This window comes from Gopherus flavomarginatus, chromosome 6 (genome assembly GCF_025201925.1).
Source record: "Gopherus flavomarginatus isolate rGopFla2 chromosome 6, rGopFla2.mat.asm, whole genome shotgun sequence".
Classification (NCBI taxonomy): Eukaryota; Metazoa; Chordata; order Testudines; family Testudinidae; genus Gopherus; species Gopherus flavomarginatus.
In genome coordinates this window covers 10928404-10944744 of record NC_066622.1, presented here as the reverse complement: position 1 = coordinate 10944744, position 16341 = coordinate 10928404, and the positions used below count along the sequence as shown (strand labels likewise).

The following is a 16341-nucleotide window of genomic DNA, read 5'->3' as shown; positions in this document are numbered from 1 at the left end:
TTGCAGTCTGCCCTGACCTTGACATTTCTAGGGAGAGCTGCCACGGGCACCACCGGGTCAGACCTGGGCTGGGACTCAGACTAGGGGACAGCCTGGATTTCCTCCCCGCCCCCCAGCCACAGGGCAGTGGCCTAGCACTCAGAAAGGAGACTGAAACCCCCTGAAGAGGGTTAGTGGTACTGGACTCTATTGGACTCTGATACACCCTTGAAAGGGGACTTGAAATTAATGACTCAGCTGGAAAGCTGTGGTCAGTGGAAGGCACAGAGAGGGTGAAAATATCAGCTTCAGGGAGGAAGCTCTTGGGGTACAGCCCCATACTTGGGCTGGGACTGTGTAAAGACAGTGAGAGTAATTATGGACTGACTCTGCAGAGAGCTACAGTTAAAGTCCGTGTTGAGGACACCCGAAAGGCCCTGTTGGACTCATAGCCCAGAAGGGTTCTGCTTGAGTTGTGTTTCACATACAGACTTGTGTGTGACTCGGCCTGAGTCACTGAAGCCGCCTGAGAAACCACCAACAGGGGTCGCTGTAGACTGAGGGAGGTGCAGACACACAGCAGGCCAGTGGGTTACGTATTGTAATGGGGTCTGACCCCATTACAATACATTATAAGAGGCTTTTTACTAATTTGCCTTGTCAACATAATGCGCCTTGATGATGCACAATACCGGCAAGTCTGACCTCAAACTAAAGCCCTTGTTCACAGCCCCCCTTTAGCACCACATCTTATTATTGCTGCACAGATGGCTGTTCAAAAGAAACAGAAGGTGTTCAGAATCCCTTGATTTAAACAAGATGTCTCAGGAGTTTGATCTTGACAACGCGTAATGTGTTTTCCAGCAGGCGTTAGAAGAATAACAAGGAGTGGCAGGACTCTTTTTAAAGACAAAATAAGGTTTTTTGAAACCAGTTACCAAACTCAGTGAGTAGCACTGTCGTCATCATCAATCAGTAACGTGGACCCAGGAATCTGGAAGATTTTAATGCACATCCAGCACAGCGTGACTCCTCTGTTCCTTCTCAGTGGCAGTTGTGGTTGCTTGCAGAATGCAGAATTAGGCCAATAATGTGCAAGCGGTCATATATATGCCCCATTCACTGGTATGCATCAGCTGCTTTGCATCACCAGAATGGAGCCATACCATCCAAGACAAACTGGCCCCAGGCTTGCAAGTGGTTTGAATTGTAAAGTGCACAAATGTCTCTATTAAATGTTGTGCAGGTTGCAGACATAGATAGAGCCTTGTAAACCATTGACTTACATAGCAACTCCTTGTTTTGTTCTGGGAGCACACAGTTCTAATGGGGTAGGAGGGCTGAGTCTGTTTGGTGGGCGTTTCTGGACTCCAGACTCCTCAATCAGAGATCTATCTGTGGATAAATTCTGACACAGTGTAATGAGAATAGACTGCAGTTCTTACTCTAGCAAGGAGGGAGCTGCAGGACTATTGGGGAGTTGTTGGAAGAGGCGGCATTTTAAATGCAAAAGGAGGCGATTAACTTTCCCAAACACAGACATGAGTGATCCTTTCCTCAGAGAAGAGACTCCAAGATGGCAGCCCTGGTGGAGTAGGACCTGCAAGCTGCTGCACACCTCTACTGTTTGTTCTGCAATTTGCAATATTCAAGCTATGGCCCTGGTGGTAGAAAGGCAGTGATGCGTTTTCTTGGAAGCTGCAGAATGAATACAGATAGGAAATGTTGTGCCTCGTGATCTTTACGCAATAAATATGAAGGAAATAGAGGGGCACTGTTGGATACAAATAACCACATCTACTGAAAATACACAACGTGCGAGGCCTAGCTACATATACACACTGCTTCTCTGGTTGGGGTCTGATGGCTTCTAGCACCAAGATTGTGGAGAGCACCACTACAAGGCTCACAAATTAAAGGGGTATTATCTATCCCTATAACTACAGGGAAGAAAAGCCAGGTCTGTTCTAAGTCTTCTAAGTGCATCACAGTATTGTCTCCAAATAGCTGACGGAGACATGGGGTAGGGGGAAAATTCCCTGAGAGGTAACAGGAAAACTTGACAGCGGCTGTGGAAAAGGGAGGCAAGGTACCATCAACATGACACAAACTAACATGCTTAGGAATCCAGTTATTACTGTTTGTATTTCGGTAATCCCTAGAGTACCCAACCAAGATTGGGGCTCATTGTAGCTAGGCACTGGACAAATACACAGTAAAAGAAGTCTCTGCCCCATAAAGTTTACAGTTCCACTAAACAGGACAAAGTGGGAGAAAGGCAGTCTTATTCCCATTTCACAGATGGGGAACTGAGCCACAGAGACAACTTGCCCATGGTCATACAGGAAGTTCGTGAAGAACTGGAATTGCACCCAGGCCTCCCGAGTTCTAGGCCAGTGCCTCAACCGCAAGACCAGCCCACGTGGATGGGATTAAACCCTGTTTTAATTGTAATGCAGCTTTGCAGATCCCAAGGACATAGCACAGTTCAGAACACAGTGAAAATGCCTTGGTTCCAACTAAACAAGCGCAAGGCTGAGCTGCTTTTTTTTTAAGCATTCCAGAGCACTAACTGTGTTGGTTTTTACACAGAGCATGCAAAAGTATGTTAGGACCCTTTACAGAACAAATACAAAGACATGGCTCCTGCTGCCAAGAGCTTACAATCAAACAAAACTGCCATTGACTTAAATGGTTGTAGAATCAGACCCACGTTCCATTTACTCTTGGGTTGAGATATCTTAGAACAAAGGCATGAGAAAGAGTGTCTGGGGTCTTTAGCACGGTCTAAAAGGAAGGCAAACTCAAGGGTGGAACCTTTAGTGACTGCTTACATGCATTCTCTCTCACTCTTATTTTTTCCTAGTGATTTCTCCGCATCAGTAACTTTTTTTTCTTACTACTTCTGTCCCACGGATGAAGCTTTTAGGGTGAAATCCTGGGCTTATTAAAGTCAATGGCAAAACTCTCCTGGGTTTCAGTGGAGCCTGGATTTCACCCAAAGAGCTTGATCCAAAGCCCTTTGAAGTCCATGACAAAGCTGCAGTAACTTCAGGGAGCTGTGGGTCAAGCTTATTTTTACTCTGTGTGTATTACATTAGCACCTTGGTATTCCAGCCCAGAACCAGGCTCCTTTGTGTTGTGTGCTACACACACGTAGTAAAGAGACACTCCTTGCCTTGAAGAGCTTACAGTCTGACCAGAGAAAGCAGCCCAAGGGTGGGAGAGATCTTGATCCAATGTGTCCCATAGAGATTGGAGAGGGAAACAACTTGTTAGATCATCCAGTCCCTCTCTTGGTCACAATGGGACCATTTCCTTCAGAGTTATGTCCGTGCTGACTTTTAAACATAACAAGTGATTGAGCATCCCGAACTTCCCTTGAGAAACGACTGTTTTGTAGCTTAATAGATATTGCTGTCAGGAAAATTTTTTTTTCATGATATTCAGCCTACGTTTTTTCTTTCTTAATTTCATACCACTGCTCCTAGTTATAGCTTGTGGTACTTACGCCCACAGTCTCTCCCCTTAGTCATAGTTTAGCTCAGCTGTACATACCCAGCTCTCATCAATCAGTGCTTCCAAACCCTGATCCTTTTGACTACTCTTCTCTGATCTCATCCCACTTGGGCGGTGTCTTTTTGGTAACATGGTGCAAAGAACCGAACACCGTACTCACTCCAGGGGCAGGTTCACTAGCGCTGTATAGAGAGGGACAGCTTTACTTCTGTCCTTTCCAGTGTGATGTACTTCCACTGGAGGTGTACAGCAATATATTCTCAGCACTAGTATGTCAGGCCTAATGCAGGGAGGGGGAAATCCACTTGATCTACTTCACTCTATCAAAGGGCTCAACAGCTTCCCTTCCACTCTCCCCCTCCGAGCGCGAGGGTGACAGATGGGAACAGAATGAATAGTCCGATGGAGTGAGGTAATACTCCACTAAATCATTCCACTTTCTCTCATTATCAAAAAGCACCGTGCCTTCAATCCTCAAATCTTTGCCTTTGTATTTTTCCCCTTTGGAATTCTTTTACAATTTTTTTTTGTTAAAATGACTAAGAAGCAAGCAGTAATACTTATACCATATGAGAAAGTGTGTTCTAAAAACTTAGCAAGCAGGAAAGGGTGCCTTGAGAGCTAACATTTGTTGATGTCCCTTTTATTATTTTTCTCTGTTTTTCTCATGGTTTCAGGCTGAGGAGCACATCTCACTATTGACCTAACCAAACACAATGGACCAGATCATGAGTGGCTGTAAAGTGGCCTAGCTCCACTGGCTTTAACCAATGTACACCAGCCAACAAATTATAAACAAAAAAACAAGATTTTTTTTTCATAGTCTCTTGGTTGTCTTACATGTTTGGGAATTTACTCTCTCCCTGTTGGAATGAGAGATCAGAACCCCAAATCACACTTCTTTTAAAGTAAGCCACTGCGCATTCTCTTCTGCTGTGCCTTTGAGCGGATGGCACTGACAACTGCAAGGGTGCTGGAACAATTTGTATAGTGAGGGTGCTGAAAGCCATTGAACCTTGTATATGTCACATGCATCCGATAAAGTGGATATTCACCCACGAAAGCTCATGCTCCAATACGTCTGTTAGCCTATAAGATGCCACAAGACTCTTTGCTGCTTGTATATGTGGGAAACCACTTCAAGCCGGGGGGTGCAGCAGCACCCCTAGTTCCAGCCCCTATGGGCCACTGTAAAAAAATGAGAACTGAGCAACTCCTGAAAGGCTTCCCATCTTTTTGTCAGATCACTACAGAAAATTACAAGGCCCCTACTGAATTTCCATCTAAATCCTCAATAGGGAGGTCTCATGGGTCAGCAGCATCCAGCCTTGCCTGGTCTACCCTTTTAGGCTATGTTATTAGATATAGACTGGAACATTTATAGGCCTCTGTCACCTGCCATAGGAGGCCTGTTTATGCTTTTGGAAAGAGAGGAGAGTTGTCTTGTGCATCCTTGGAAGCAGAATGCTAAAATAGCAAGTGGTGGACCTAGCTGGGCTGAGCAGAGGCAAAGCAGCAGAGCCGTGTTAATGATTCAGCTAGTCAGGGCAGATGACATTGTTAACCTTAAACAGGCTAATTACAATAATGTAGTAAGAATCTGTTCCCTCTCCTCTGGTTGGTTGGTTTTAAAGAGATGCCTGGATGCCAAGGACAGTGGGTTCAAGAGGAAAAAGGGAGTTTGCTCTTTTTGTGTCTGTATTTATTGCAGGCAGAGAACTAGAGACTGGAACTTGTTTTAGGGGCAGACCAAGAAAACGCTCCACAGACACTCTCGAGACTAATCTCCAATTTTGCAATGCTGATCTCAACACCTGGGACCTTTGAGCCCCTGACAAGGCCCAATGGCAGCAACTCCACCACCTGAGACTGATGGACTTTGAGAGCTTGTAGATTGGCACAATCAAGGAGAAATGTGTGAGGCATAAAACTGGAAGCAGCTCACATTCATCTACAATTGTCTTCACCTCTGGCACTTGCAGACAGGGCTGCAGCTCCAAAATTCGTCTTTGGCCCCATCTCAGGACTCCTAATAAGTGAGCTCATCCATCAAACTTGGTTGGAGAGGCCCTCATCATCGGTTCTTCCTCGCTGTATGAGTATGGGAAATGAAAACTATGGCCTGATCCTCATCTGGGTCAAATCAATGTAGCTCCAATGACTATGCTGAGGATCTGGCCCTGTGACTATTTTCATAGATTTTAAGGCCAGAAGGGAACACTCGATCATCTGGTCTGACCTGCTGTCTAACTGAGGCCATAGAACTGCATCAGGTTACTCCTGTCCTGAGCCTAATAGGCTCTAGTCAAACACAAGGTATCTTCCAGAATGGCATCCAGTCTTGATTATGAAGACTTCAAGAGATGGAGAATCCACCTCTTCTCTTGGTAGCTTGTTCCAATGGTTAATCCTCACTTTTAATCTATAACATGTTTATTTTAATTACAAAACCAATAACGCAAGCCAGAAGTTTCAGGAAAGCATTTTCTTTTATTCGTCTTTCCTTGTGAAGGTTTCTGGCTCTAGGTTTCCACTTCCTTGCAATGTACTATGCTGACTGCCTAAAATCAGCTGGGACTTCATAACTTCCTCATATCCTTACAAGATGATTTTAAAAGTTTCCCATGCTAACTGCTGACTGTTATCAACCTGGACACAACACAGGTGAAAAGTGTGAACTAAAGGGAGCAGTGATGGATTCAAGAGCTCTCTAGTAAAATTTCACAGCACAAATGTGCCTGACCCACAAAATCAAAAGAGCTACAAGTACTGAGGTCATTACATATAAATAAAGATGCAGAGAAATGCACATTAAAAACTGTATAGCTTTACTTTCATAGTTAGTTGACGAAACCCTGCATAGTGACTGACTGTTCACCCATAATAATTAGTACTTGTCATCAGTAGCTCTCTGTGTTTTACAAAGATAGGGAAACCGAGGCATGGGATGGTTAATTGACTTGTTCAAGGTCACATAGGGCCTGATGTTCAGAAGTGCTTAGCACCCAGAAATCTGCTCAGACCCTTCGAAAATCAGACTTTTAGGGTCCAATTCTGCAGTCCTTAGCTTGGACTGTTATGTGAGGAAGGATTATTGAATCACTCAATATATAAGGGCTATGAAATTGGGCCCCAAGTCAGTGGCAATTCGAAGCAAGCAAAGACTACCGGAGCAGGTCTTCGGTGCTTTTGAAATTTTATCCAAGTCCTATTTTCAAAAGTAACTTGGGAACTTAGGTCACTTCTGAAAATGAGACTTAGATACTTTTGAAAATTTCAACCCTTTAGTGCAGTAGTAGTGAGAGAAGAGTGGTTTGAGCATGAACGGGAGCCAGGAACTCCTGAGTTTTAATACATGGTCTCAAATAATAATCCCCCCCCCATGGCTTTGAACAAAGCACGTCAAGACAGATATTTAAAACCATTCTCTAATTATGGATGCTCCAATTTTTGGGGTGACCAACCTTAGACACCTTGGGCCTGATTTTTGTGAGCTTGACTTCAATTGGAGTCTTAGATACTTATCTCTTAAAAAAAAAACCAGGCCCAAGGTGGGTCCCCAAAAATCAGAACCTATTTCTGAAAAAGTTAGCCTGAGGGACTTCACAAAAGAAATACACTGACTCCAGTCTTCATGAAGAAAGGCTTTGTAAAGGTACAAAAGTGCACTATGACATAATGAAACCAAGCTTTTGTGATTTGTGTTGCACTGCGGCAACTTGCCTCACTGAGTGGCTGCTGTTTTCAAACTTAATTAGCTTGGTTGGCTGTATATCTAGTAATCTTTATTAAATGTGCAGTAATCACCGTTATTAGGCAACCGCCTGTCTTAAGAGACCACCCAAAATTACCTCTTCCTCCACTGAGTACAATTCTATTTCATCTTTATTAAGAGACCACTTTTGTTGAGCAACCAATTTTTCAGCACTCCCCTGAGCAGTGGCTAAGACAGCTTTCATTTTTCCTGGGCCTCATTATATTCTTTGACATTCTGAACAGTGCCAGCATCACAGCTTTCTGGCTCAGATTATGCATCACAATAGTCTATTTTTGTCTATACTGGGCGGGGGGATTAGAAATTAGAGCCCCAGTCACACTGATAATGTATTTTATTTTGCAACAGAGCTGTCAACTTTAAATAAGGGCTTTTAAGGTGGGATTACACCTCTGTTACCAGCTGAGCTGAAATCTAAACAAATACAGTATCCTCGGATATTTTAGATTTATGCCCTTGGAGGCAAAAATATTCCACTGTCAAAGCTGTGAGGCCACTTCTGTGGTGAGAAGCTCCAGTGGGAATTCTTGGTGACCACTGGCTGTGGGATGGGGTACCAGGTGTGGAAGGATTTTAAATGCAAGTACAGTGGGCCAGACCATGAGCTGCATGCATAGTGCTTGGGTGCGTGAGAGGGAAGAGTACGGGTGTAGTGTAAAGCTCATCTTTGCATGCCTTTGATCCTAGAGAAGTATGCTGGCCCAGTCCTCCAGCATAAGTCAGAGCAGCCTGTAGGTTCAACCCTTTGTCTCATGTAGCTGCACTGCACCCAGGCAAAGCCTGAGGAAAGCACTGACTCAGTCCTAATTTCTGCCCTCTTGTTAGTTATTCCCCTCTTTGTGGGATGCAGCTTTCTCTCCCTTTGTGCATGGCCAGATTGGCTTGCTGGGAGTGGGGAAACAAAGACTCTGCTCTGCCTAGTCCCTGCCTTGAGGGAAGTGCTGATTGTACAGCCCCTGCTCCTCCTCCAGCTTTGCAAACCTGGCAGCCCTTACATGGCCATGCAAGGATGGGGGCCTCTATTCCCCTGCATGATGGCTAGGGCAAAACTTCCCCCCTTTTTTTACTAGAAAACATTTTCCTCATTGGTACAGCCATTTTCCCTTGGCACAGTAATACTGCAGGCCTCTGAGGGCATGACAGCACTTTGTCTTGCAGAGCTGAGATGCTTATACCCAGTCTTTGTTTAGATTTCAATTATTTGCTTGCATGTAGAGGGTGAAATCCTGGCCCTCTTGAAGTCATTGGCAAAACTTCTATTGACTTCATCAGAGAGGATATCACCAGGAGTATCTGAAAAGAATGCATGAAATACTTCAAAGTTAGGGATTTGTTGCCAATATAAACAAATATTTGCAGTGCAATGCAGGAGCTAACTTTAACTAACCTGCCATAATCTATCCAAAATAAGGTGTACTACAGTATATGAGCTGGGCTAATAAGATGCTACCATGAGCTGATGCAGGTATTGTCTGTGACACTGAACAATAATGTTCCCCAAAAAAGGAATGCTATTTTAATATACTATATACAATATATATGAATCAAGTAAGGAACACTAAATACAAATCCTGCTTAGGGACATTAAGTTTGAAAGCAACAGTATGTCAACACAGCCCCATAAATTACCTTGCAGGACCTTCTGAAATGTCTGCTGTGAACGCAGTACTAACAAACACCTCTTTTGGTGGAAGAGGGTAGGCAATACAAATATCTAGTTATTTACTGCCTTTCACCCATAGACCTCAAAGCACTTTTAAGGGGGTAAACATAATTATCTCCATTTTATAGATGGGGAAACTGAGGTACAGACACAGAGAGGTTTTTGCCCAAAGTCACCCAACAGGCCAGCAACAGATTCAGAAATATAACCCAGGGTCCTGAGTCCCAGTCCAGTGCCATATCCACTAACCCACGCTGCCTTATGTATGTTTCTCTCATCCAGTTGTTCAGAGGGACAATGTCCAGTTGTTAGCCCGATATCCACTTTTGCATGCTATCTGAAATTGTTGTCCTTTCGCTGCCACTTACTCCTTCTGTGACCTTGGTCAAACAACTTAATATCTCTCCCTCAGTTACCCCATCTGTAGGATGGGGATAATACTTCGCACGGACGATGTGAAAACTAGTTAGCTAACATTGTAAGTGCTTTGAAGGGGTTCATTACAATTATTACCGAATATGATGGTTTGTGCATTTGTTTTTAGTAACTTTCTCACTCTTATAACGATCTATGGAAGAACAGTCTTCATCTAACTGTTTCTACGTTTCTTTTGCTGTTCTGTTTTACCTCCTGATAAATTGCTTTGTGTATTCTTAGGGCAGTGATTGATTCTGCCAATTGTATATAACTTGTGAAGTGGGTTTGGTTGGTATACATGTACTGTAAGCAATAAAGCTTTCTTCCTTTGCGTCAGTCTTTAGTGCTTAATTTTGTATTTTCTGGGCTTAAATTATATTCTGTTATGGAACACTGATATAAGTCCAAAATAGCTTCATTAAAGTCAGAGGAGTCACTCCGGTCTTACAGCAACATGACTGAGATCCAAATCCAGCTCAGTATTTTCTTTGTGTAGGTGGGTTAAGAATGAAATATACACCTCTACCCCGATATAACATGATCTAACATGAATTCGGATATAACGCGGTAAAGCAGTGCTACAGGGGGGCGGGGCTGCGCGCTCCGGCGCATCAAAGCAAGTTCGAGATAATGCGGTTTCACCTATAACACGGTAAGATTTTTTGGCTCCCGAGGACAGCATTACATCGGGGTACAGGTGTATTAAGCATTTCCATACTGTGCCCTCTGTCCATGTCAGAATTCCCTTAGACAGCACTGGGAATTGCCTACAAGAATAGGGAGTAATATACAGCCTTACGTATTTGTTGACATTTTGTTTTATTGAAGCCTTCTAGTATATCAGAGCCAGATTTCACTGTCATTGAAGTGAGCGGCAAAACCACCACCATCTTCAAAGGGTGCAGGATCAGGCTCAGCATCCCTACATGGGATTTCATGTATTGCGGTGGAAACTTCTCTGGTTTTAGTGAGAATGTCACACAGCAACATTGTCCTTTACAGCAGAATGATCTGATGCTGCTATCTGAGTTCCTAAATATTAATAGAACCACCATTCTCCTGGAGGTGATTTTTCATTTCCACCAGTGTTGACTATATATTTCTGTTCATGCCTCTAGTCTTACAAGAAGTGAAATTTGGCTCTTGTGGTGGCAAGAACACTTTTACATCGCTGATTTATAAAAATATAGTGTTAAGATGCAGTTATCTTCCCCCTAAGAGTTTAGAAGCTATGTTTAGTGGTTTCTTCATCCTCTCCCCGCCGCCTTGCACTCGCCAAGAAAGCTTTTTAAATCAAGCTTAGAGGGGAAAAAAATACTGGGTTTCTTATTTCTGTTGGTATGTAAAGGGAAGAGAACTTGGATGCATATTTTCAGACCGTTAATGTGTCCTTAAATGGTATCCCCCGGTTGTCACGTTCTTACATCTCTACAAGACATTTTTTAATTTTCAAAGTCAGTGTTACTCTGTAAAACTTAAATAAAACTGAAAAGAACTAGTGATACCCAAAAGGCAATTACCAGTGATGTATGGATGTCTGTGAATAAGCCTTAACTGACTAGGAATTGTAACATAAAAATTGTATGTTCTCCCCCTCCCCTAAAAAAAAACATATTTCCACTTGCAATTCTGTAACTGTTGATTTAAGTTTCACTTTGTAGATCAAAGCTTTGAACTATTTAAGTCACTATCAGGCTCCTTTTTCAAACTTTGGCAAAATCCAGCCACTGATTATTTAAATTCATGTTCCTGTTTTTGAACCTTTTCATCTGCTTTTTTGTATATTACTACTGAAGTGAAAGCTCAAATCACAAAGCCAGCACTACATACTTCAGGAAATTTTGTCTCTTAAGTTTTCTAGACTCAGAGTTACATCAAAAATTTGGTTTCACCATTCATTATCCAAATCTTCTCAGCCCTCTAATTTAACTGTCTCACCTAACAACAACTTGTAGTGTCTTCCATTAAAGTTAAGATACAGCAAATACATCTATGCAGTAACTTTACACTCAGGACAGACAGATCTCATCTAGTAGATGTATAATCATTTTGGACTAGTGTTTATGGAAATACTCTTGTAGCAGTCACTGAAATTTCTTCGCAGAAATTAAGTCCCTTATTTGTCATGTATGTGGCTTGTTATAAAACAGTGAAAATATTACTGTTTGCTAAATTTTATGTCAGAGAGAACTTCCTTGCTAAACAAATGTGTTTGACTACATCTCTCTGAAGAAGCTTAATTCCTGGTATGGAGAGGATAGATTGGTTCAGGATCCCACTCCCAGCAACTCAGTTAATACCTTTTAGGTAAGTTTTTTACAGCATAAGCCACTATAACAAAATATAAAAATGCTCAGCCCATTAATAATTCAAAATAACCTTCCTGATAAGTAAAGCCTATAGATGAGCACAATGTTAAACCAAGCAACTGTGTTAAACTCCTTTGCCTACTAAAATTAGTGATAATTATCTAGATTTTTCCCATCATTAATAGAAGAGCAATTTTTTACATGGCAATTAGTTTTACCAGACAGAAAAAGAATTGTGCTATTTAAACCTGTCACCTATCATGAACTTAAGTCTCTTTAAAAATACTTTAGTCACTTTTATTGGTATAAATACCTAAAATGACTTTGAACAGCAAATGAGAACTCTGTGCTTCTCCATGACATCCTAAACTGTGAATTATATTCAGACATAAGAGACATGCAATTTTGAATGCACACAAATTCTGTCAGAAAGCACTATTCTGCCATTCTAAAACAACTTCATAAAGTGTCAGTATTTTATTAAAGAAAACAGTCAAAACGTACAAGTATGTGACCCAGTTTTGTAGATAACTTCTTACAAAGTCAGTAAAATATTAATTCAATCTAGTTTAAAAACTGGTAGAATTGATCATTTTTAAAGTTGATATTCATTTTAAAATCACATTTCACAAAGAATTCTGAAATATTACCAAATGAGTAGTGCAACAAGAAAATTAAAATTAGTTCTACACTGTGTTTGCATTTCAGGCAAAAATTACATCACTGCTTTCAATACTTAAAATCACTTGAGAATGTCAGCCCACCAGCTCCCCATAGAAACTGAACACTGCTTCTGAACACATTAGGAACTTCCTCTTCTTGACTTCAAAACAAATAATAAAACAACACCTTTTGAGGTCATCAAAAATAACTTTTGTATAAAATTTTGTCTTGGCCTTTATCAAATCTTGAATAAAATTGTTAAGCCTTTATCAAAACAGATAGGAATAAGGGATAAAACTACCATGGCCTTTTATCCAGATCAGGTGCAGTCACACAGACAAAGGTTAGAAGCAAGACCAGAAACTTGGAGCCCTGTTTTGTTTTTCTTAAAAACCACACAAAGACATAAATAAAACTGCTTCTTACAGCCTAAGGTTTGGGGTATTTTGTTCATGGAAGTGGCCCATAGGCAGCAATCCCTTATGTTTTGAAGATGGCATATGCAGAGTATAAAAAAAAATAAATAAAATAGCTTCTTACAGCTGAAAGTTTAGGGGCAAGGTGGTGATTTGAATTTCCTCAGAACCAGCACTTTGGAGTTCATATGCAGAAATATGGAAAATGATCTATTTTTTCATTAATAGAAAAGCGACCCTACATGCCAAAGCTCTTGAGATCACAAAGGATGGTGCCCTGGGTGCTCTGTATCCTTTGGCAGTAGGGGAAGTGGGCTCTGAAGCAGACCCTGAACTCCTTGTTGAAGATGAAGCACAGGATGGGGTTGACTCCTGCCTGGGCGAATGTCATCCAGACTGAAGCAGTCAGGTAGGCCTGAGGGATGGTGCTGGCCTTGATGAAGACCCGGAGGTAACAGGCCACGATGTAGGGGGACCAGAGCAACAGGAAGAGCAGGGTGATCATGTAGAACATCTTGCAGATCCTCTTCTCCATCTTGAACTCCTCCAGCACCAGCAGCCTCTTGATCTGGCTGTGGGTGGCCTGTCTGATGCCCACCAGCGTGGGCGGAGTGGGGCCCCTGCCAAAGCCAGCCGTCCAGTTGGCAGCAGCTTGGCCAGTGGCTCCCGGCCCATGGAAGGTCCAGTTCTGGCTGATGGCCGGGACGAGCTGGGCCGGCTTCATCTTGCGGTGGCCGTGGATGAAGAAGAGGAGCTTGACGTAGACCAGGTGGGTGGCGGCGATGACGGCGGCCAGCATGAGCATGAAGCCCAGCGTGTCATTGGCCTTGACATAGCGGTGCTCAAAGATGCACTGCTCCTCCTCCCGGATGAACTTGTAAGTGCCCACATCGAAGACGGGCGGGAAGGCCATGGCCATGGCCAGGGTCCAGACCATACACACCATGGCCAGGCAGGTCCAGCCCGTCATGCGCTTGGCATAGAAGCGGTGGTGGGCGATGGCCATGTAGCGGGTCACGCCCACGCAGAAGAGCAGGAAGGCGGCGTGGAAGCAGAAGAGGACGGCCAGGAAGGCCAGCACCTTGCAGCTGAGCGGCCCGTGGGGCCAGGCGGCCGCCCCGCTGCGCACCGACAGCATGACGAAGGGGAAGCAGGCCAGCGAGCGCAGCGCGTCGGCCAGGCACAGGTCCAGCAGCAGGTAGTAGGGCGCGCGGTGCAAGTGCCGGTCCTTCAGGATCAGCCAGGCGAAGAGCACGTTGCCGGCCAGGCTGACGCACAGGATCAAGCCCAGCGTGGCCAGCTTGAGGCCGGAGGCGCTGAGCAGGCCGCCCGGGCTGGGCAGGTGCGGGCTGCTGCTGCTGCTGAGCTCGCTGGCGTTCGCCATCGATCGGGTAAGGGGGGCGCCGCTCCTCCTCCTCCTGGCTCCACTCACGCGCGGCGGGGGGCTCCCGGCTCAGCTCTCAGCTCCCACGGCGCCCCCCCAGGACACAGGCGGCGGCTGCTGCTGCATCCATCCCCGCCCGCCGCCTCGATGCGCTCCGGCCCCATCACCGCTCCCCGCCGGGGGCTCCCTCTTCGCGATCGGTCCCGCTCCGCTGCTTCATGCACAGGCCGGGCTCAGGGCTGGGCTGGGCGTGTGCGGAGCGCGGCTGCGGCGCCTCCATGCCGGCATGCTGCCCCCCACTTCCTCTCCTCCTCCGCCCGCCTCGGCCAGGCACGGGCGGCCCCCCCGGTGTCCCTCCTGCAGCGGGGCGGGAGCCTCTGATCATCGGGGGCCATGCAGCTTGAAAGGTCTCCTAGCGCCGCCGGGGGAGGGAGGCTGCAGGGGGAGGGGGCGCCTCGGCTCCGGCATCGTGCAGCATGGCACCGCTCCCGAGTCTTTTGTCTCCTTCCCACGGGGCTTCACCTGCCGCGCTCGCCTCCCACCACCTTCCCCGGGGAGCGCCGGGGCTGGAGCAGGCGAGCAGCCGCTACCTTCGGGGCTGGCTCGGGCTCGGCTCAGCTTCCGGCGAGACGCTTCTCCGGAGCCAAGTTTAGGGGCAGGCTGAGCCTGCGCAGAGGAGCCGGAGCAAGGAGTTCCCGGGGGTCGGGGGAGCTGTTCGCTGCCTCTCACTGTCCTTGCTTTCCCCCAGGACAGCCGGGGGAACCCACGCGTGGAGCAAGGCGTTAACGAGGGGATGAAATGGGCCAAGTCTCTTTAGTGGCGCTTCTCCACTGGGGCAGCTGAGTCGTGTCCTGAGTGTGCGTGGCGAGTGAAGGGTTGGTGGGCTTCGCCCTGCTGCTTGGACATTTCTGTGCCCCTGCCTGCCAGAGGATAAACTGTTGTTGTTTTTTTATCCCTCCCTGGAGCTCTTTTGTCTTCAGCGGGGACCAGCTGTCATGTAAAATCTCTGGGGAGAAAAGGGGAGAGACATCCCCCCATCTACCCACCCACTCTTAAATTCAGAGGCTGTTCCCATCAGCGTGGATTTTCCCTCTCTTCCCAAGGGAATGCGATCCTTATCAGTTACTAATGAGCGCCTGCCTGCCATAATCCAAACATGGGGACAGAAAGACCCAGAATGAGGCTCGGGAGACCACGTGTGAAAAATCGGGACACTTTTTTGACAAAGGCTGGAAATAGTCGCTTATATAAGACAAAGCTCCTAATATCGGGACGGTCCCAATAATATTGGGATGTCTGGTCACCCTAAATGAGGGACACAATGGAAAAGAATAGTTCCTGAAATGTAAGGTAGCATGGGGTCCATTTGTTTGATAGCTAATACTTTCAGGAACTTTGATTTCATGGCTTCCTGACAGAAATAATTTGCAACATTAAATAAAGTATACAAATCAAAACCACAGCAGATCTGGATTCCACAGCCCTGGCACGTGTTGATTAGTACCTGACTCCTCAAGTAGCCTCTTTGATTTCTCTGGGGCAACACAAAGAATACAGTACTATTCAATGTGGGTAGGAATGTCAAAATCTGGCCCAAAATAAATTAATGTTTGAAATGAAACGTCAGTGTAGGGACACTAATCCCACTGCCCTGGCCAAATTCCAACTGAGGCACTGCCTGTCCTTCTTCCCAATAGTACAATACAGAGTAGAAAATGCTTCTCTTCTTGGTCTAACAACTGTGAGCTGTTAAAAACCTCCAGGTTCCACCCCAGAGGTAGCTGTCAGAGAGGGCTGAAGTGATCCCTAATGTACATATAGTTTATAAAGTGCCCATTTCAGATGAGAGTATATCCATGCAAAATATTCTTGAGTTAGCTTTTGCCAGCGTTAAGGGATGAGTACTTTATTCTATGGGTAGCCCCTTGGCTTCAATGGAACCAGTCACAGTAACTGCAGCTCTACAAGAGTAAGGCTGGCAGGGTGGGGCCCATCGTTATTTATTGTCTGGTAAAAGAAAAAACAGGTTTGTGCAACAAGTAAACGGAGATACCAAATAAAGGCTGTTCCCTAGTAACGGGAGTGAATTCAGAAATATGGCTTAAGTGCTCTTTGAAAGATTTGGAGCTAATGTTCTGTTCCTGCATAGGAACTGAGGGACAGGGATGGTGGGCAAAAGTGGCTTTAAAACACCTAGTTGCTTGCTGTTTTCATGT

General features: G+C 45.1%; 1 protein-coding gene across 1 annotated transcript; it reads right to left on the bottom strand.

Moving 5' to 3' along the window:
- Positions 1–12124: 12124 nt before the first annotated feature.
- GPR27 (G protein-coupled receptor 27) lies at positions 12125–14726 on the bottom strand. The gene has a single exon (XM_050957517.1). It carries the CDS (start codon positions 14123–14125, stop codon positions 12980–12982), a length of 1146 nt encoding a protein of 381 aa, XP_050813474.1. The 5' UTR covers positions 14126–14726; the 3' UTR covers positions 12125–12979.
- Positions 14727–16341: the final 1615 nt, after the last annotated feature.

Excerpts from the sequence above, each read along its gene's own strand:
- GPR27 (XM_050957517.1), bottom strand. The coding sequence starts at position 14,125 with ATGGCGAACGCCAGCGAGCTCAGCAGCAGCAGCAGCCCGCACCTGCCC.